General features: G+C 43.9%; 1 protein-coding gene across 3 annotated transcripts in view; it reads right to left on the bottom strand.

Annotated features, from left to right (window-relative positions):
- The window catches only part of RCOR1 (REST corepressor 1), an 88,787-nt gene that overhangs the window by 17,371 nt on the left and 48,690 nt on the right, over window positions 1–22,726 (bottom strand). For all 3 annotated transcript variants that reach the window (XR_013956917.1, XM_080618606.1, XM_080618605.1), the window contains exons 4-6: window positions 6,567–6,619; window positions 2,941–3,102; window positions 221–339 (exon numbers count right to left, since the gene is read on the bottom strand). Coding sequence is in view for 2 of the 3 variants with exons in the window: in XM_080618606.1 (XP_080474732.1) it covers window positions 221–339; window positions 2,941–3,102; window positions 6,567–6,619 (334 nt within the window). In the remaining variant the exon portion in view is untranslated. The remainder of the gene's footprint in view (window positions 1–220; window positions 340–2,940; window positions 3,103–6,566; window positions 6,620–22,726) is intronic.

The raw sequence follows: 22,726 nt of genomic DNA, 5'->3' as shown, positions 1-22,726 counted from the left end.
AGAGTGTTGAAAAGAGAGCGCACCTATTTGCTGACAGATTCCTTTTGCCTTTATGCAAAGCAAAACATGCATAGCAGGGAAGAGGGGTGGGGAAAGAAGGCGTGATACGAGGAAACATTTTGGAGAAAATCCTACATCTAGTTTCTTACAAGCTGAGCTCTGAGATAGTCTAAAGAAATCAGTGTGCGTCAATACACAGCCTTTCTGCTTGCAAACCTACCTTTCCTCACGTTCCCTTTTTTGTTTACGAGCATGACGGTCCATCACGCTAGTTTTAGTCCTTGTCTTCTTCCAGGAGTAGTAAAATTTCACCAGGCTGGCTATTGATTTGTCAGGAAGCTGTAAATTAAACATGTATCCTTTTATATGCTTATATGTAAAGTATCCCCAGGAGTTCACATACAATTGGGTCTGGTTTTGTCAAGGAACATCTGATCCCTCTACTTTGGGTTCTCTCAAAGGCTCAAGCAAGGCAGGTCTGCAGCCTTTCAAAAAGGATCTATGGGGGAGTGTTCTAGGTTAGTGCCTACTATTTAGGACATGAAAAATCTCTAAAGAGCATCTCAGCACGCCTCCAGTCACCAGCCGTGTAGCTGGGTTCTCTTCAGAATAAAGGAACGTATCAAAAGCAAATCCAAAACGAGGCCTTGAAACTGAGATAACAGTTTTAAAAGCCAACAGAGGCATGTGTAAGCAACCACAGGAACTGCTGAATTGCAGGCTATATCCCAAGCATATCTTTGATGTTTGGTTTAAAAAGACTTATTCACACCATTCAAATGATGAAGTCTATTCAAAGGTCTCAACAAAAGACGTTTTCAAAAGGTGAAACTTTACTGTATGGTGAACTGAAGATACAGAAAAACACAAGTCTCCCTCTTTTTTTGTTTTGTCCTCTTAGACTAATGTAATTTCCTTGTAGCTATGAAACACCTGCCTCCAAAAAGCATGAAACGACATTAAGACTAATCCTCTCCTGAGGTATTCTGCATGGACGTTCTTAGACAGGACTTTTACTTTCTAGAAGTCCAGCCTTTCTTGCTGAATAAAACATGTTTTAGTTGTCTTATTCAGCTTGGAGGGCAGGACGGGTGGGGAGGTAAACAAAACTGTGAGCAAGAGCCAGATCTCTCATTCAGATAAAACTGCAGTTTAAGTCTTCACTTGAGATAAGCCCGGTTCTCAGACTGCAGATTGACTTCTGGTCCTAATAACAGATCCCACCAGAACTACCATCCTGGCCCACAGCTGCACAGTGTTATACATCCATCTACAGTAGCAAAACATAGGTGCTATGTCGCTATTATGCTGCCAATAGCCGTGTAGCAGGCTGGTATGCTGGAATTAAAGAGTTCCACAGAACAAACTCGGGGACAAGGCTGCTCATGACAAACATCCACTTGGCTACAAACACATGCTAAAAGTGCCAAAATATCAGAACCAGCTCCGGTAAATAACATAGCCAGAGAGTAAGAATTGGGTTTCAACGACTTTTCCCCTTAGTTCTAAGTTGCACTGGTGCTAATGGGGCAGCATGTACAAACTAACTACTAACATGCTCCCAAGCCATTGATTCCTGTCCCCAGCTAAACACAAAGCTTCATGCCATTTAATTCCTTTCATGCAGGATGGCTTTTCTGGGAGCAACAGTAAAAAAATATCATTACCTAGGGAACAGTGCATGAGCTTGGCATCCCCGTATAGGAATGCACTTCACTCAGGGACAGAGTCATGCTTCTGCACATGAAACAAATTGAGAATTTCTTGCTTTGGCATTTCACCAAGCAATAGGACAGGCTTTATCTTCTTGGTTTCCCCAGGACATTCCCCTTTCTTCCCTTTTCCCCCTCTTCCCCCTGCTAATATAAGAACAGAGGAATAAAGGAAACAGCTTCACCCTTCAGGAGTACAGAACTCAGCTATCCATGTATCAGCTATCCATCGTATTCACAAGCCCTGACATCAGACCCAAGGGAGTGGGAGACCCTATGACTCAAGAACATTTGGAAATGAATGCCAGTGAAGGAATATTCAAAGAGGACATGAGAAGAAAGAGCCCCTTCCTGTCACCCTTTTGAAAAGGGACCTGGCAGTTTTCCTTCTTACTTGGAGGCAAGTCACCTTTCGCTTTTCAGTGGCATCAGCAACACAGACCTTCACATGTGCTTTAAAGAGGCTGAATAGACTGCAGCAGCCTAGGGTCACTTCAAAGGGTCACAACCAACATAACTGGGTCCTACTGGAACACTCAAGAGGCACTTTACTGAAGGAGGGCAAAGAACGAAGTGTGGTTCCCACACAGGTGATGAACTACTTGAAGAAACACTCAATATATAATTAATTAGGATAATTTTTCAACCCATCCTGTCCATCTTTCAAAAGAAAATTGCACACACCCCTTTCAGACAGAAACCTACTCTTGAAGTTTTCAATCACAGTTTAAAAAAAATCCCTGCTAAACAAAAGCAAAGCACTAAATGCTTCCAATAAACCTCTACCACAATATCCACTGACAGTCCCAAATCACATTAAGTACAGACTTCACTGTCAAATCAAATGAATTCCTAAAAAGCAGGCTGTAAGAAAGGAAATCAACTTGGCACAGAGATGATCTTTGTGTGTGGGTGGGCACATATGTACAGACCATGCCTGAACTCCAGCTGAGACAAACACTACCATAGCATGCAGGAGACTGAAAACTGTTATTTCCCACCAAAAAACACTGCACAGTCAAAGTTTATCCTGAGCCAGAAAAGCACTTCAGAAAAACACTTCTACAGAGACTCTGGAGACAAGGTTGTCTGTTTCTATTCATGGTAATGCTTTCCCTTTAACATCCCCTTTGGCCTGTTCTGTCCTGACAGGAGGTCAGTACAGGCAGCACTGAAGACAACGGTCAGGCCGCCTGTTCTGCTTCTCCATTCCTGTGACTTCACTTACCATCTGCTGGATCCTGTGAAAGGTTTTCCCATGGAAACTAAAGGCCTGTTCAAACAAGACCTTGTCTTCCACTGTCCACTCATCTGGAAATGGAGTGAAGTTTGGCAGATCTGCCAAAGACTTCTCAATGTTGTGCTTGTGCCAAAACAGCATCCCAAGGGCCTAGAAATAAGGACACCAAGAAGACAACTGTAATCACAAGGAACATTATTATATGCATGCAAAGGGAGAGCTACAGCATTTTCCTAAGGTGGCATGTTAAACTATTTTAATGCTCAGCTATATCAGACACTTTTTTGTGTGCAAGAAACCTGGAGTCTGACCTCCACCCTGCTAGGACTGTGAAGACCAACTTGAAATTTTTCCAAACCGCACAGGTAGCAATCTAATATGAGAGTAGCAACAGAAAAGGGGGAGAAGAAAATTGAAGAAATTACTCCAACTTTACTGATCATTGTATGCACATTAAGCAGACTTGGTGAGACTACCTAAGAAACAGGCTGGACTAAATGAAGCTTCTTGCCAGTGCTAAACTCCATTTCCTGTGCAATTAGGAAGTCGGTTTAGTTGATGGGAGTTTTACAGTTGTTCAGCGGTCTCTGAGGGGAAGGAAGAAAAGGAGGAAACAGTGAGGGAAGAACTGGAAGAAGGAAAGGCAGAGAGCATGCACAACCTTGACTTCCTGCTAAGATGTCCCTGGCCCAAAGAAGGAACAAATCTCATTTGGGGGGCTGCTCACTTGTTCCCTTGAGAGATGCCTCATTTCACTGTTACAGTCTCTGGTTCTCAGTTTCAATGACAAAGTGCATGCAGTGTGCTTCACAATCTGCAAATTGTCCTCCTCCTGCCATCTCCAAGACCCTCACTTGCAGCCACTCCTCTCCCAGGGGCGTGCAGCCACTTAGTGTTATGACACATCACTACATCTGGCATGCCAGTGAACACCACAAGTCATTTTGGGAAGGCCTGACTCTTCAGAGCTAGAAACCAGCCCTTTTGCAATGGCAGTAAAGTGAAAACAATCTCTAACATGCTGAGTAAAACACCAGATTAACCTGCTCAGCATATGCAAACTCAGCTCAGGTTTCGCTGCTACAGTTACCCTCATCTAGTAGTTTCACCCTGGCTGCTCAGAGCTACAAAATCCCTTCAAATTTGGGGTTTCCCCATTATGCTTTGCTATGCAAAAAGCAGTTCCTTTATGGGATCTTGATCCCCTGAGATTCAGCAGAGAGTATAAATATTAGTGTCATCTAAGGCCTTGTCCTGACCCTACTGGCCTCTCAGCGCTGTCCAGGCACCCTCTACTCCCTTTTGCCATCATGCAGAACAAGAAGTAGTCTTGGTTGCACAGTCACTCACTGTGCAGATGTCACAGGGGCCACACGGCCACCAATCTCCACCCACTCTGGCAAGCATGGAGCCAAAAAAAAAAAACAAAACTGTTTTGCAGTTACAAAGGATTGAGGTCTCTCCCCTGCCACCCCTTTAGCTTCAGATCCGTATCAAATATCGCTGTGAGAAATCAAGGGGAAAACAAGGAGGGAGACATTTCAGGTGGACAGGGTAGCATTAAATTCCAGTAAGGTGCTAGCAAGGGCTGAGAGGACAGCTGCTTACACAAAGCAAACAGTAAACAAAAAAGGTTTTCCTTATAGGTTTGTTTAACAAGAAAGCAGCATTCCCCCTCCATCCTATGCTATCCCAGAGGAGCTCTGCACTCATACTCAGGTGAGCACACAGCTTTTCCAGCCTCCTTTGTCCCAGAGTGTCTGACATGCTGGCAGGAGGGCACAGCTCAGGGCCAGACTTGCTGTAGTACTCCCAAAAGCCTGTAACTGCTATGGCTCAGCCCAACAACCTACAGTCATTTACAACACCAGCTGAAGTGAGCTTGCCCTGCAGGAGCTCACTTGACTGCCAAAGCCTGCCCTGGAGCTGGTGAGGGTGAAGGGACTCTCACCAGCACAGTCCTGAGCCACCAGCCATCAGCTGGCAGCAGCAGAGCCAACAACGGTGCACTTCAGCACAAGGCAAGGGGAGAGAAAGAACAGAGGTATGGGAGCTGCACGTGGCACCAATGGGCCAGATGGATGGAAAGGCACCGGGTAGGGAAGCACCAGCACATGCCCCAGCCACCCCGACAGGCAGCTCACCATTCCCTGCAAAAAACTGGCACATCTTCATCTGCAAAGACAGGTCTTGGGCAGGGGGCACACACAGAAGAATGGGAACCTCTGTGTGATGACTGTCAGCCAAGCCACCTGCACAGAGGTCCAAAGAGACCAGCTATCAGGGGGATGCATGTGTGGGAAAGGGCTGTCTTGGCCAGCAAAGCCCAGAGGCAGTGGCCAAACTCTGAAGTGAGCTCTGACTGGCTTCCAGGGAGGCCATATCAGCTTGTCCATAGTTACCCAGCCAACAGCAACTCTGGTAATACCTGCTAAAGAGAGTGCCCCTTGGTGATACAACAAATCACCCTGACTGGAAAGCCTTGACACTTGTCCTTAAAGTACAAAATGAATACGTGGCTTCCAGAGTGATACAAGCTAGATTCTCTTCACTTATATCCTGGAATGCCTAGCATAGCTGTCTAGGAAATCCCAAAGGACCTGCAAAACACATTTAACTCCAGAGTGTTATGTGAGACTGCTAGGGAAGGAATGAGAAAATTTTTAGGAGGGACATTTTTATAAGTTCATCAGCCACTTCACATCCTGGTGTGGCGAGTCCCATAACTCCTACTTCTATACACAGAGGAAGAAAAATGGGGAGAAAGACTCCAAAGAGTAAGTGGGAGGTCTGTATTTCCAACATTAAAATTAATGCAAATCTCCATTAGCCAAACTGAAGTTTTGAAAACCAAAAATATTTAGTGGCTGCCTAAGATCACCTCTTTTGGCAAATATCACCCACAATACCCAATGCTAGGATATACCTATCTCAAGTGAAATAAGCTACTATCCTTATTTTCATTTAAGTTCACAGCCTCTTGGTGCCTTCCTGTTACTTCTATTGCTGTTTTCTGCTCTTAGAAACTATAATTATCAAGTCTGATCATTGCTGGCTTTGTTGAAAAATTTGGTGGCTTTCTCAACTTCACTGCTCTTGTTCAAAGATGACAGTCATTTAACCAGAAACCCTTGCCCATTTAAATCATGCACTTCTATGCTCATGGCCTTTGCCTGAACAATTTCATAAGCTTTCTCATTTTCTTAGAATCCCTTTGTAAAGAAAGTATGTAATTTGCCAATACAGTAACTCATTCAGATTCCCCACCTTCCCTTTCCAGGGAAGTATTAGTGCATAAAGAAACTCCACACAGAAAAGGGGTTCTGGAACTGTTCAAGAAGTAGCCACCATAGGAAGGATAACACTCATGGTCGAATTCTGTTACAAATTACAATGGTTTTGGTTTTCTTCTGCGTCTGGATGTAAAACCAGGGGTGAACTCCATATCCCCAGAGCATCATTTAGTTTTAGGAACCATCAGTTTTGGCAGAAGCAGGAGGGGAGAAAACACAGTATAGAAGGGAAGAAGCAGTGCCAGGCAGTCAGGGTAAGTCATGTTTTAATACCTGCTGAAAAAGATCTTAAAATAAAGTAAGTATTCAAAGGGTTGTTACCTGCTCCATATTGTATCCATGCTTCTCTTTAGCAATGGCAATATATTCATCCACTGAAAAACAAAGAGAAGGGGTAAGAATATTTCATATAATAATCTCATCTCCCTCTTCCCTTCCCCCTTCTAGTCTAAAATCCAGTTCTGTAGCTCTGACTCCGGCCATGGTCACTGCATTCTCCACAGATAACTCATGAATAGCTGCTGTTTTCAACAATTCAGGAAAAAAAAAAAAAAAAAAAAGAAAAAAAAAAAGAAAAAGTACAACCCCCCCCCCAAAAAACTAACAGTCAAATTACTACATTTTCTCCTTGACAAGCCTACGTGATGCATGATATCTAATACAGTTCCAATACTGCTGAAACACAGAATATAATATTTCAAAACTACTCAAAACTATAGACATGACTGTCTCAAACACTTTTTGTTGTTTTGGTATTTTGGGGGGCAGGGTTGGTTGGTTGGGTTTTATTGTTTCACGTTTAGTTGTTGCTTGGTTTTTTTGTTGTTGTGTATTGTGTGGGTTTTTTTTTTTTAATCCCAAAACAGTTGCTTTTTCTTAAGAACAAAAATCTCCAGACACAGTCCCATACCTTCAAATACTGCCAGACTCCTAGTGTTGCACAACCACAGCAGATATCTTGACGAATTTTTCAGCCCTTATGCTTCAGCAGTTTTCATCTTGATCTAAGCCCCACTTCTAAGTATTATTAGGCCCCCATGAGCTTTTAACCTGTGCAACGTGAAGATGCCCTGAGGAGTTATATTTTGTATAGATGGGCCTAAACCCCAAATGTCTCTTTCAGTATGAGTGACTGAGATTATATCATACCCAACAACACACATTTGAGAAGACTGGATCAAAGTCTGTACCAGTGGTGGAGTTTTGAAGTCTGTACCCTTGTGCTTGGTCATTATTAAATGATATTAAAGGATAACACCACCCTTGGAGAAAAAAAATCAAGTGTACAAGATAAAAGGTGAGACTCCTGCTTTGCCTAATGGAGTGGAAGATACTGGAAGCATTGGTTGTCTGTAGGATCATCAACATGCTATACCCTGATACACTTACCACAACAGAACTGACACACACAGGTAGAATTGTCCAACACTGGGAGAAGAATGACTTCCAAGACAAGTCACTCAGTAATAAACTCAAATATCATTCTTGCTTCCTTCTCTGCAGATACCCAGGGAGAGATGCAAGCAAATTCCTGGGCTAAGCAACTTCAGAAGAAAATGATTTTGTGCACACTGCAGCTAAGGAAGCCACACCTCCCATGGGTTGGGCCTCAAAAATAACTTCAGCTTTCGAAGGTGCTTCTCCCATGTTTTCTGCCTTTATGGACTCTAGCATGGAGTCTCTGGTCTCTAATAGCATGGCATTTCTTAAAGCCTTTCCTTCAAGCTGAGACTTTCCCCAAGTTTTCCTTCACCCTTCAAATTAAGCAATGAAATTGAAAGATATTGGGAAAACAAAGAGGACAGACCAGAAAATGCAAAACAGGAGAGCACCAGCCTCTTACTTTCATCTTGTCATCAATGCAAAGACATTAGATCTAGGTACCTGAAAGTAGATGTCCCATCTTACTAGACAACATGACGTGTGATATCCATGTCAGCCCTTCATTTGGAAAGGAGATGCGTTAGTTAATTTTTACAAAAAGGTGTTGCAAAAGAAGTGCTTTGTTAAGTGCCTTGGAAAAATGCATGATAATGTTCATACAGGCACACATGGCAGGAGAAAATCATGCAGTAAATACAAGCACAGTTCCACCTTAGCAAGGGCACTCCATGAGGTTCTCGCTCTTCCAAGCTCCCACCTGCATATAATTGGGACTTCAAAGGGGCAGACAAGCCTGTTTGTTGGACCACACTCTGGATACATTCCATAAAAGTTTTATTAGCCCTTTGGAGAAAGATGTAATCACCACCATTCATTTGCACCCTGCAGCACAGACACATCTGCCTCTAAGTAAGGAAACTGTTTCTAATGACCATGCTGAACTGGGATGAAAACCACCCCTTCTTGCAAACAACCTGTTCTTGCACAAGGCAAGCAAAAGAGTTGCACAGACAGTGGAGGTGACTGGGACAGTGACAGAAACTTCTTTGGCTGAAATCACTGCATTGCCTAATAAAACATCCTAGGGTTATCAAAGTGTAGGAACCTCAGAAATCAGCTTTGCCATGGAAAAAAACAAAACACCACCACCACATATATAAAAAACCCCAGCCCCCTACAACTTGCAAAACCACACTACAAGGAAAGAGCAAAATAACATGATGCAGGATGACCACACAGGGGAAATGGGACAGAGAATGGAAGTACCTTCTCCCTACACACCATCCCTCCCCTCCACAGGCCAAATAGGGCAGGGAACATCAGTGGGGTATGTGCAGAAGAGCAACTTCAGATGCTTCCAGACTTTATAACCACACCAAAAACAAAGGCTGATGTGGAACCCTAACTGCAACATTTCTCTGTACTTCAACTAAATGCCCTCACCTTCCTTCAGACAGGTATTGCACATGCAGTGTTATCTATTTTGTCTAAGAGTGAGGTGAAGGAAGGGGGAGGGAAAGGAGCTGAATTCTCCTAAGTCCAAGGCTGAATTAAGCTCCTGAATGCTAAGTACTGCTGCATTAACTAGCTCGCTTTCACTGTATAAAGATCTACCGTTCCTGATTTGACTTCAGCATTTTATCCTTTAATACATACAGAGAAGAGATGAGGCTGTTCTCCTTTCCAGCATACGTTTCTTATACCAGATGCTATATGAAAATATATTTCCTTCCCCTTGCTTCCCAACACTCAACCATCCCCACCCCTTAAAAAAAAAAGTCATTACAGCATTTTCTCATCTGAGCAAGCACATTAGCAAGGTCCCCACGTATCAGCACCAATAGAATTTCTCTTGACTTAAGTCAATAGACCACAAACCCAAAGAGTAGACTGTAACTGATCAGACCATGAAAGGAGGAAGGATGCTTTTCTTGTCATGGTGGGGCCTGTAACACCTCAATGTTACAGTGGAGAAAGAAAAAAGAAAAATAAGAAAAAGGCAGTAAGGCAATAAACCGACCATGACCACACAACAATGCTCCTTCTATATAGTAAAAGAGTGTTTGTAGATAAAGGACAAGGAGTACACTGTTGTACTCTACTCTTGGCTTGTTCCCTACCTGCTTACTGAATCTAGCCCATTTGCTTGTCATTTCTTGGCTAATTGCAGGTTTCCTCACTTTGATGCTTGCACCATTAGAGAGGTATGACAGTCCCTTGAGCAATCTTTCTGACTGTTCTCTTTACCATCCCCCTCCATATGAAGTGAGCAAGAAAAAGCATGGCACCAGCTGAGTCATAGAATCCCCTGAGTCTCCCATACCATTAGAGCCTCGAACTGCCACAAGCTTAATGCTTCACATGCCACACCAGATAAATGCATGCCCTCCTCCATCTCTGCCTTCCCCATGCACTTCACGCAAGCCCAGGGTACTGGGCATGTGAAATTCTGCTCCACTGCGTTTCAGTGCCATTCAGTCACGCTCAGCATGTAACCCAGCAATCTGTTTAGACATCAGAGTTCAGAGCCAGAAGAGCCTGGGGCAGAGCCCTTCTTACACCAGAAGAGACAGTTTGTCAGCACAGCTCTTAGCCACTTTCCACAAGAGAACAAGCAAGAGTAGCAAAGCAATACCATCACATTTCCCTCAGCATCAACTACACCACCATTCACTTTTTCTACCAGCATAACTTTTCCCCAAACAGGGCAGACAAGAGCATCCTCTGCTTCCATCCAACTCATTCCTCTATGCTGGAAAGATACTTCTGCAGAGAGCAGGCCAAAAAGACAACGATACTTGAATTGAGACAGTCGTGTGACATAGGAGATGCATTGCTTCTGTGAAGGCTCTTGTTGCTACTAGAAACCAGATGGGGGGAAGGGACATAAAAGAGAATCATAAACTGATATTTCTTCACTTATTTGGCTACATTTCTTCTCTTGCATGCATTTTAGCTGCGTGGAGGTGAGCAGGATCCTCTGTCCGCCCCACACTCAAAATGGAGCGAGCACTAATCCGAAGAGCCCCTTCCTACAGCCAGCCACGCTCAGGAATGCAGAAATAGCACAAAAGGTGGGGATGCAAAAGAATCAGAGACTGACAAACACACTATCACCAGCAAAGCGGAGTGCAGAGGGCTCAGATGCTAAAAAACACCTCTTCCTAATACAAGAAGCGAGGTCTACTATGAGATGACCAAGGGACCCCAGACGTAGCGCACACACAGGCACCAAAAGAGACAAGGGAAATGGAAGGGAGTGGGAAAGGAAGCACAGAAAGATGCATCCCCCCTTGCCATCTACAGAGGAGTTTCTGACCAAAATGGTGCCATCAACCCCCTGAATTTTGTGGTATTGCTTACAGTAATCTTTCTCATATACCCTTTTCTTCTGCTAACCATCTTTCTGCAAGAATTCCTCACCAGAGGTAAAAAAAAAAAAGGGGACCCTCTCGGCTGAAAGACAGGAGGAGGGACAAGAGCAAACAACTGCATTGCTGATTTTCAGTCCCGCATCCTAGAACACTGAGTTGAGACATATAAAAGAGGAACATTAATTTCAAGGGGGGGTGGGATAACTCTGAAAAGAGAAATGCCTGAAAGCAATTGCTCCCCTCATCACCATTTGATTAAACGATCTCTGTAAGTGGGTCTTTTGGGAAAACTTCTCTCCCCCTACCCAAATTGCTTCTTTATGACCCTGCAAGCATTGCAACATGTTTACTGGACTCAGCGACCCCAAGGAAGGTTTGCATCAGAAGCAAGTGTGCTAAAGCCTATAGAAAGCAACAGGAATGCAGAGGTAGAGCTGTTGCTGCAACCTCAGTTCACCCCTATTACTGGGGTACTGCAGGAGCTCTGAACACTTTGCATATTACGTGATGCAAAAGCCTGACAGAATGGGGTGAAATGAGGACAAAAGCAGCATCCTTCACAGCCTCAGTAATGTGCTTCACAGGATTTGATCAATGCTGGAACCTGTGAGGAATTCTGGATGTTGCTATACATCTCCCCCTCCCCTCCATCATCCTTGATAACAAAACCAAAAGAAAACCAAAATAGAAGTCAAGACACAGAACAAATCAATGTTGCATGAAGTAAATAAGGAGCATGGATTAGACACATACATGTGAAATTCTCCCAATTTCAAAACACAATTATGATGGTACATAAACAAGTAAGCACAGTTTTTGCCTCGGCTATAAAACCGAGCAGCTGCATTGCTGTCCCACCGCCCTCGCAGCATCGGTGGAACAATCCTGCCACCTCGTGGCCCCAGCATGGGAGAGGAGGCTGCTAGAAGCACAAGAGTTTGGACAAGGGTCTCACTAAAATAGCTTTAACAGGAGGCAAGAGGAGCAGACAGAGATCAAAGCAACATGGCTTGACCACTTTTTCTGGGCAAAATCACTTAAAAGAAAATAAACCCCTCCTATTTAAAGAGTATTCCGCCTTGGAAAAGCTATTCCCTCTTCTTGGCAAGACGTGATGTGTGTCACAGGCAGGAGAGGAGTGCAGAACTAGAGTACAGCCATGTGCAGTACCCACCTAGGCAGGCACACAGTCTCCTTTTACACTGTTTCTAGGGACAGAGTGCTGGTTACACAGACACAAAAGCTACATTAAAAAAAAAAAAAAAAAGAATAAAAAATCACTTCATGCAACTGAAGGCATGAGAGGATTTAGGCCTCAACTCCACTGCACCTGCAGCAGGTGAGGGAAAATTCTCGATGCAACTGCAAGGCAAAGGAAAGCCAACCTTATGAGGAGAAGCTTACTGAATAGAGCAAGAGAAAACACCCTGCAGTAGGGTAGGGTACCTTGAGTCACGGGACTCCACAGTGTACCTCAACCTCCCATCCATTTACCTCCCTGTACCACAGATTTTACTTGTGTGTCATCTCTTGTCCACATACCAAGGACTGTAGGGTTCCACTGCACTAGACGTCTCCTTTGGCAGCACAGCCAGGTTAAGCACCCACAGCCACCAGCCACCTCTTCCCACCTAGAAGCACAAACATTTGCCTCGACCTGCAGGGAACCGGACTGGGAAACTGTTTCATCTGAAAAAAACCCCTGACCCAAGCGGCAGTGGAGCTATACAAGCACTGAGATGTGGCTGAAAGTATGAAGATGCTCTCACCTAGCAGGAGGGGCAGTCCTAGACCCTCCTATCCCCAGGCCTGGCTACACAGGCTGCCCCCTTCTCTTGCACTAGCTCTGGAGCCACACTCAAGGCACTGAAGAGCTGGCCACCACCAAAGCAGCAGCTATTCATAAAACAGCTTTACACATTCTATATGGTTCAACACCATGTAATAATCATTTTTCTGGGAGGTTACACAAGCTTGAGAAGAGACAGGCCCTCCTAGCACCAGAGAGGGGTAAGATTGGATCAGCCTGAAGTGCAACTCATTCGTTGCCCCAGCACAGCAGAGTGGCAAGGATGAGTGAGCAGGCAGGCAGGAACAGGCATGGCTATGTCAACTAGCACTGGTGAGGAAAGAGCTGCTCATGGAACCACACCTGGGGCCTGGAAATTGCAGCCTCAGAGAGCATAAAACAAGGAATAAAATGGAGTGACCCACTGCCTGGAGATTTATCCCTTTAAAAGTCCTGATACCTACCGAAAGCTTCCTTCCCCACGCAAAGGCAACCAGTCCCCACACAAGCAGTACACACTAATAAGACAGAAAAGAAACCCAGTATTTCTAACTCCCCCTTTTATTATCTTTAATACTGCTCCTTGCATGGCCTGTATCTGAGGGCAGGTCCAAAGCTGAAACACCAGCAATTGTTAAAGACCTGACTCATCTGCCTTTAAATTTTGCTCTGCCAGCAAGAAGGCTGTACTGCAGACACAGGTGTACAGACAAATCTAGCACAGTTTTTGCAGCTTGCCAAAACTATTTTAAAGTGTTTACCAGGAAAGGCCTTTTGCTAGTAGACACATTACTTTTAAAGCTTTTACCAACATATGCTCATTCCTAAAGTTGCACCCTCAGCTGACACTATCACATCAAGAGGGTCAATTCTGCGTACATCTGTGGATGTTGCTTTTCCTTTAATATAGGGGAAGCCAGCCAGCTAATGCTTTCTTGCTCTCTGACACTGCTGCTGTTCTCCCTCTGAAAGGCTATGTGGATGTCCATTGTAAAGGCATTCATGGAAGACCCTATGGGAAGAAGGACTGTTTCTTGTATGTCCATCACATTTAACCTTCAGCCAGAAATTTGCTCTGCCATATCACCAAATGCCAATTCTTTATGGAGGAAGGACACAGGCTTCTGTATCTCCAGAGGCAGATACAGAACCTGGGGTACCACAAGCCCAGATGTCTTCATATGTACCACAGAAAAGAACAAGGGAGATCTGACAGGGCAGTAGCAAAGAGGAAACACTATCTCCGGGACATAGCACAGAATAGAAAGAGCCACATCAGATCACCCAGGGACCTAATATGTGACCATACAGGATCTGAGCATGGCTATCATTCAGCAGTGAAAATCTGATCCTAAATCAGACACAGGCACTAGATTGTATTAAACGTACTCAGCCAGAGCACTTGATATTGGGTTTGGAGCCCATGTAAGAACATAAAACCAGTACACATTAGCTTCTGGCAGGGAAGGAATACCCATTCGAGAGTATGACCTTCCAAGACATAGACAGGAAGCTACAGACAGGACAAATGCACAGAGTACATGCCCAAACAACAAAGTGAGTTTATAGCAGAATGATTCTTTGCATTATTCAGCACAGTACTCTCAATTCAGCCTGAGAAGCCCTAAAGCCAGATTTATTCTGCTGTCAAACCATGGCTAGAGTTAACTCTACTGAGAGGTTACAACCTTGGGTTATATACTTTCAACTACACATCCAAGCAATGCAAGTAGCAACATTATTGATACAGTTGTAACAAGGAGAAGAATACCAATGTGTGTATATATATATATATATATATATATATTTGATCTGATGGCTCAACGTAGGAGACAACTTGGATTAGAAGAAACCTGCCTTGTGCAATTTTCTTCTGGAGATTATTATTTCTTGCCATCCTTGAGAACACATGATCCACTGCATCCTTTCCAAAAGCAAAATTCACCAATTCGAAAAAATACCATTTGACACAAACTGATGACAGAGCCAGTGTGAGAGACTACAGATTCAGGCTAACAGCAGTCTGATACGAGGCTCCACTACTCTACCTAGGAACATTCTCAGTTCTTCATTCATATCATGCCATATATTGCTAAAATTCTAAGTCTGCAAAATAGCACAGACTGCCATAAAGTTTGGTTAAGGAACCTGCTCTCAACCAGCTCCAGAAGCCACCAAGGAATATGCAGACTCAAAACCCTCTAAAGAGGTCAAAACCAAGGTCAATTTTCCGTCCTCCAAAAGATTTTAAAAGCTCCTGTCTAAACCAGAACTGTTACATTCCCTGTTGTAGTAGAAATGCAAACTAATAGAAGAACCATAATACAGCCAGGCTTCCTAAACAGCATGGATAACTTCACTTCCCCACGACACAAAGTCTTCACACAGCATGAGGACACACACACAAGGGGTGTGTGGGAGCAGAATAGCCATCAGGTTAAATTACAGCTCATTATTATTGTTACTGATAATAAAGCCTGTGACAAAAGAGCAGAAGCCATGCTGACCCCTTTTATACTGGACACAAAAGCAAAAGAAATGATCAATTTGTCCCCTAGCTACCTCCTTGAAGGATGTCACTTGGGCCGAAAGGAAGCATCAGGCAAGCCAGCAGGCAAGCCAGCAGGCAGTGAAAGGAAGGAGACAAGTCAGAGACACAGACGAGCTGCCCTTGACAGATGTGCTGAGAGCCAGGAGCTGCTCCTGGCAGGGAGAGAGCCTCCAGGTGTAATTGCCCACATCCAGCTCCTCAGCAGCTAAAACAGGAGAACGCTCTGATCCTGAACGGTGAGCGGTCAGGTCACAAAAGCATCACTATTTCAGTACTTTTTGCAGCCAGCCCCTCACTTCCAAACTGAGCTATACAAGTAACATAATAACAGTCTCAGCAATCCACATGACCTCTGCACTCTTTAACAAGTTGCATGAAACTTGCTTCCAGCAAAATTAGATAAAGAATGAGAGGGACTAAGTGAAGGCAGCTTGATGTTGGAGGAAAACTAATCCTTCAGTTGTATTTTCTGAAGTATTACTGAGATGCTTTTGTTCCTTCTATATGCACAGTTAAAAACTTATTTTCAGATGTCTGGGCCTGGCCCCTTCTGAGAAGGCAAGGGCCTTCCCACAACTCCACTTCATTGCACTACTACATCTGGGTGCCAAGAATGAAAATATTAGGTCTAGAACTTGTTTTGAAAAGACTTCCAATGCACACAGTGATGCACAACCTGAAGAACACAGCCTATCTCAAGAGCAGTTGTGGCTTTGTCCCCCAGCTGTCTGCTCAACCCTTCTCCTGCAAGTTTCTATTTCTGCTTCCTGCAAGAACAGTTTGGCTGCATGATAATCAGCTGCTTAATCACTTAATAAAGCAGGCTATGAACTAAGGCAACACAAATAAACACCTACTACAGATTAAGGTACAGTGGTTCACAAAATTCCTGATTCTTACCTCACACAACATGAGAAACTGGGCAACAAGGTCTAGGGGAAGAGCCCTTTCTCCACTGAAAATCAGAAGCTACTTTCAGTCAAACTCACATGGATTGCCCTACTGTAGGCAAGCCAGCCTTTAGGAGACACTAACACACAATACATCCATTCTTGCACTTGATTGCTTCCTAGAAACCTACTCTGGTCTGAAACCAAAGAGGTATAAAGAAATGTTTTCGATCCTTCCAAGAAGTCCATACAAAGATAACAAGCTGACACAGCCAGATCTTAGACAACATGTTCTTTAATAGCTGCTAAACTGAAGTATTAGTATTATGTTGATGGATACAAATTAAGTCAATTTAGGGAAAAAAAAAAAAAAAAGTTACAGATTCGTAAAGCACATCCTGAAACATGGATTACATACAGGATCTCAGCCTTCAAGGCTGATCATAAGAGACAGCAGAAAAGCCACCATGCCAGTAACTAGTTCCTGGGGTATCAGTGGTAGGTGGTCACAGCTTTTAGCCAAGATTTAGAAGCCCAGTCCTTACTGATAAGTTATTATGTATAACTACTAATCCTTGCAGTGCTAGAAAATTCACTACCAGCCTGCCATAATATGAATCTGCATGAGAAGCACATGATTGGGAAAGCAACTTAACATGAAGTGCAAAAATAAGAGTACAGAAAAAATAACTAGTGGGAGTGGCTCCTAATTAGAACACATAATGCCACCACAAACACATCAGGGTGAGGAAAGCTCTGGCACACGTCCTTGAGAAAACCTAGCTACTCTGCCTCCTGCACTAGCACCTCTGTAAAGGTCACACTCAGCAGTATACAAACTCACCACAGCAAGCTGTTATGGCCATGACCTCCCCAAGGATTCCTCAGCAGAGGACATATCCCGTAAGAGCTCCTCCCTGCCTGCACACAGTCCCATCGCATCCTTATAAACATCCACTTGTTGGTTGCATCTGCTGACTCACCTTGCTCTACAGAAAAATAAAAATAAATAAAAAATAATAATAAAAAAGTTACCCTCCAGTTCCCTGATCCTTCTTATTTTCCCTCACAGCTACAGTAAGAGGGTTCAGAAACAACGACCTAGTGCTCCGAAATGCTCCAAGCCTGCCATTCCCACCAGGACCAGCAAGACTGGAGCACACTGAGCCCATCCCAGGGCTGGGTTCAAGCAGCAAGTAACTGCAACCTGCTAGTTCTTGTCATACTGGTCCTACAACTCACACAGCGCCTACCAGGCTGGCTAAGACTGCTCCCAGACCTATTTCAGATCAAGGCTCACTGCCAAGGTAACTCTTAACACAGCTATTATCACTCCATTACATCCACATCATCTTGTCTCTAAACTTCTCTTAGGAAAAAAGGTTCTTCTAGCGCCAGCTCTAGTTCAATCCCTGCAGCAGCAGCAATAGTCATGGCAGCCAGCGTGTTCAAACTGGGTCATCTCGACACAGTCAGAAAAGGCCTGTTTCACACTGCAGTAAAAAGAAGGAACAAACAGGTGGCAGGAGAGAACAAGGCACATGAAGAAACTGGTGACTGCTCCCCCCCCAGCACAGCAGCAAAAATTCCCTCAGGATAATGCAGCAACCTTAGATAAGGCATTCTTTCCTTGGATACTCTTCAACACAGTCTCTCCTCTGGGCTTTTTTGTTTGTGGACTCTTTTTGAACAGGAAAAAACCCAACCCAAAAAAACCAACCAAACAAAGAAACAAACAAACAAAAAAAAAAAAAACCCAAACCAAAACCAAACAAAAAAAACCAAAACAATAAAAAACAGACCAAGAAACAAGCCACAATCCACTGAAATCCATCCCAAACACATACACCCTAGTCCTTTCCACCTAAACTGTTTTCTTGGCTCCAATACAAACCACTGCTGTGAAAGGGTTAAAAATCTCATCTTAATTTAAATATGCATTCAGGATCCAGAAATATCAACCTGCAGCAATAATGATGAAAGCGCTGCTCCGAGATTTCCACACAGCATTGCAATAGCAACTAGCACAAGCAGATGACAAAGGAAAAACTGCAGCTAAGTTTGAGACTACTCAGCCATTTCTGCTCCCACATTCCCATCCCTGACCAAGGTGGCTGCATGCCCACTGAACGCCAAGACAACCTTTTGTGGGGTTGCGTTATAAAGCAGTTCACAGAAACAACACGGGTTGGAAGTGAGAGAGGACCAAAAATAAAACTACAATTCCAACTGTTTCAAGTATCCTGTTTGCAGGAGAATGAGGAGGAGGGACTTAAAAAGCAGCTTTGCTGAAGCTGAATACACCCAACACTACATCCTCTCCCTCACTGCTGCTGCCTGTGGAAGGGTGGGTCTCAGGTACTGCTGAAGCACTAATCCCTTCCATTTTAAATGTATCCTGTTAAATAGGGGCTTCATTTTCTAAAATGGAGATTTTAAAATCAACATTTATCCCCAGCCTACTCTCTCCCATTTGTGGTTTTCCACTCACATTTATTTATTCCTAGGACACCCTGCACTCCAAGGAAAATGAGCACTGATGATGATAGCTAATGAAGTCATATGTCCACAGAATTCACAGGCCAAAGTAAGTGAGCCAAGGGTGAAAGAATAAGATCAAGCAGAAGCCCTTCTTAGAACAGTTATGGCTCAGCTACATACTCAAAACAGAGACTTGCCACACAAAGCATGATCAAACACACTCAGCAACCTGAGAAGCCAAACGTTTTCCTCTCCTTTACTTTGGTAGTCATTTTAAGCTGGGGAAAAAAAAAGAAAATCAGACAAAGGCAATTTCAGAGCTGGTTTCACATCCCCTTTAAAAGGGAAACCGAAGAATAATCATAGCCTGTTCAATGCATAATTAACCCTTGAACTACAGCTGTGGAGACAGACTCTGGCCACTTAAACCTGCCCCCCAAAATTTTGGGATTTACCTCACCTTCACAACAGAGGACAGCTACCAAAACTCACTCTCACCCAAAGAAGGCTGTTAAGATACTAATGACCAGGACACACAGACTTGGTTGGGACATAGGCTTTTGGGATTCTGAATGCCAACTTGTAGCTTCTTAGAGTGGAGCACCACTGCTACAAGCTTCCAAACCATTACCTAGCCTTCGGTACAGTCCATCCAGACATCACAGGGTTAATATCCTTAGTAACCATAGCAACCAGCACTTCTTCCTCCATAAGAGCCTCAGCTGGCACACTGCTGCCTTCCCAGCATCAGGTTCAGCAGCACATTTAGGGACCTTCCTTTTTCCCCCCAAGCCATGGGGTTTGGCCAAGCACATCATTGGCATTCCTTTGTCTCTGTTCCCAGCACTTCTACATCCCCTCCATGGGGGAAGGAAGCTGTCTAAATTCTCTCTAAGTGCACCAAGTCAGACATAATGTAAGGCAGGGAGCCAGCTCCAGCCTCACAGGAAGAGATGCCACAGGGTAATGGAAAGAGGGACTGATGAAAAGTTGGTATGCTGATCAGCCATCATGTCAAACAAACAGTAGTGCAAGACCAGTGGACCCAGCCCATGGTTACAAGGGACAGTGCCATCCCATAAACTTCCAATTCACTGGAGACACCTGCAAGACATCAGTGAGAAACCAAAACTCCTATCTAGTGGCACACATAGTCTGTCAGGAAGAGAGCAGAAAAATTACTTTCAAAACAGAGCTTATCCCTAGGAAAACAATACATGTTTCTCCTCTTGTAATTCACCTTTGAACTGCAGATGCATAAAAGCAATCATCACATCCTATCCCCTTGCTTGGTTTCCATCCCTCGTTCCTGGGCAGCTGCAGCATGCCAGCACTTGCTCATTTCTAAACCAACCCGATGTCATTTTTATGGTTCCACCCATTGGTGCACTTGGCACAGAGAGAGGCACTGCTGTTTTATTAATAGCTTCATGCTGGCCCAGCTCTATCCTGTGCAGAGTTTCCACAGCATCATTACAATGCATTTTTCACTATTTCCCCCCCTCCTTCCCCATGTGCCACTCAAAGAGAGCACATGCTGTCTTCTACCTAGCTGTTCCTGCTTCTCAAGGTCACCTTGCTCAAGACCTCATTCTTTCTCCTCGCTTCCTTCCTCACTCTCCATGATAGAGTCCCAGCACAGCCAGTAGCGTTGTCCTCTGTGGCAGTGGACAAGCTCTCAGAGAGCCTCTCAGGAGTCTCATTTTTGAGAGCAATCTCTTTGGAAGAGAGGTACACCACCAGTCACAGCACACAGGGTACACGTGTGCTGGAAGAAGAGCACAGTTATTTCAAATCCAAACGTTTAGTTACTGCACAGTGACATTTACTTCTTTCTTCTTCAAAAGAGACAGGACAAGCTTCTACCTTTGGGTTAACTTTGTGAAATACTCACTAATGGTGGCAACTGCTATGCAGGCAACCCCTCAGAGGCAGAACTCTAGCAATTGATATGGAACATGCTGGCAGCATTCAACTTTGATACTAATATGGGCAAGGCAGTAAGTGGTTTGTACCCAGGATTAATGGTTAACAAAGCATGGGATAGAAAGTGATCAATGTGCCACACATACTTTTGTTTGTTTGTATCTTCTCTACCACATCCCTCATTTCATGGCATCCAGGCAAAAGGTCTCTCCAACATGATTAAAGCATTGCTCCTGCATATAGGGTACACAGGATCCAAACAAGCTTTAACTAATTGTATGAGCCTGGAACATCAGGCATGCAGATATCCAACAGGTCTTGGCTGACACACTGGTCTTTCCAGGATTCATTTCAGCAGCTTACAAAGGACCCTCCCACAATCTCCACCAGTTTGGCCAGCCCTCTGCCAAACCCATCAGCGTGCATTGCTCTGAACATTATCATAGATCTGCTCAGCGTTTTGTAGCACAGATTCACCTTTAATGGAGATGGCTTCCAAGAGTTTCACTGACTGCACAGAACTTTAGTGCTCACGAGAGCTAGCAGCTCACTCTGAGTGGAGAGCTAACTTGTGCTGCACTAATGTCCACCCTTCCACTGAGCCCCAGCCACAGGAACAGAGAGAAGTCCTGTGATTTAAGGAGTTCATCACAAGAACAGGCACAGGATGGATTAAAGGTTTTGGAGTACAAATGGAAGCAACTAGACACACATAGCAACTGACGGGAAAGTTGGAAAGGATGCTGCTGATCGGAAAGATTTGATCACCTACACTTCAACCTGAACAACAATATTAAGAATGGCTATATAGCTAGAACTCACAATACTTACAAAACAAGGGGCTACACCAACCTCGCGCACTAGAGCTCCTTCCACTTGCTACTTCACACTGCCAATTATTTCCCCCACCAAGGACAACATACACATCACAAAAAGGCATCAAGAAATAGAGAATCCATCACTTCCCTGGGAAGCTTGCAACAGTCAATCACAAAAAACCCCATACACACTCAGGCATTTAATTTCAATCCATGTGGACTTAGTTTGCAGCCATCTATTTGTATTATGCATGTCTCTTACTATGTCAAAATTTCCCTTTGAGAAAATAATTGACAGTAGTCCCCTTTGAGTCTTTTCAGTAAGCTAAACAGATGGAGTTTGCTTCATTTCAGTAGCTTCCATCTCCATCCTTTTCTCAGTTGTTCAACACTAAAGCCACTATCCTGAGGTTCATTTTCCTGAATGCTGCTGGGTGCAGAGGCAGCAAACAGTTCTAGTGACTACCTCACTCTTTACATGGACATCATCCATGGGGTCAAGCATGACACAGGTCAGCCTTGTTGAATTACTTGCCCACTGTGCCCTCAAAATTGCTCTCCAAGCCACTTTTTTCTTAACATCAGCCTTGATGCAGAAGTCCAGAGCTTTCAGTATTGTGATTTACAATCCTGCAGTTGGGTTATTAAAAGCCCATTGCATTGCATCAGCCCAAGTTAGGAAAAGATCCAAAGCACTCCACAAGACTACCAGTAGCATTCATTTATTTACCATCCTGTCAGTCTATGGCTCATCCTCAATTTCTCTTCACAGCAATTCCGTATCAATTTCCCTATCAGTGGTGAAAATGTTGACTGATCATTATCGGTCCTCTTACATAGCCCTACGGACACCATTTAACTAGGATTCACTATCAGCAATGCCAAGACTTGCCAGCGAAGCCAAGAGTAGCTAAAGAGACCTCCTGTCCCCTGATGTTTTCATCATAAGCCATAAAAGCAAAAAACCGAACAAAAAAAAGATTAGGGAACTCTGCTTGCAATATATTTAATAAGTGCTCTACAGCCATTGCAGAGCATTGGTATTTTGGAGGACGTTTCCTTCTTTTGAAAGGGAGGTGGACTGAATCAGACTCATGCAATCAATGCCTAACAGCTGGTTGAATACAGTAAAGCTATAAAGTTATTTCTACAGATCATTTCTAGTCTCAAAAAGAACAAAAGCAGCTACCTTTAGCAGGATGTGTTTTCACAGTTCGTTTTTAAGTAACACCAGAGAGAGACAGGAGTAACCAACACCTTTCGGTAGTG

This window comes from Psittacula echo (assembly GCF_963264785.1).
Source record: "Psittacula echo genome assembly, chromosome: 5".
Lineage (NCBI taxonomy): Eukaryota > Metazoa > Chordata > Aves > Psittaciformes > Psittacidae > Psittacula > Psittacula echo.
This window is presented reverse-complemented; position numbering and strand designations above follow the sequence as displayed.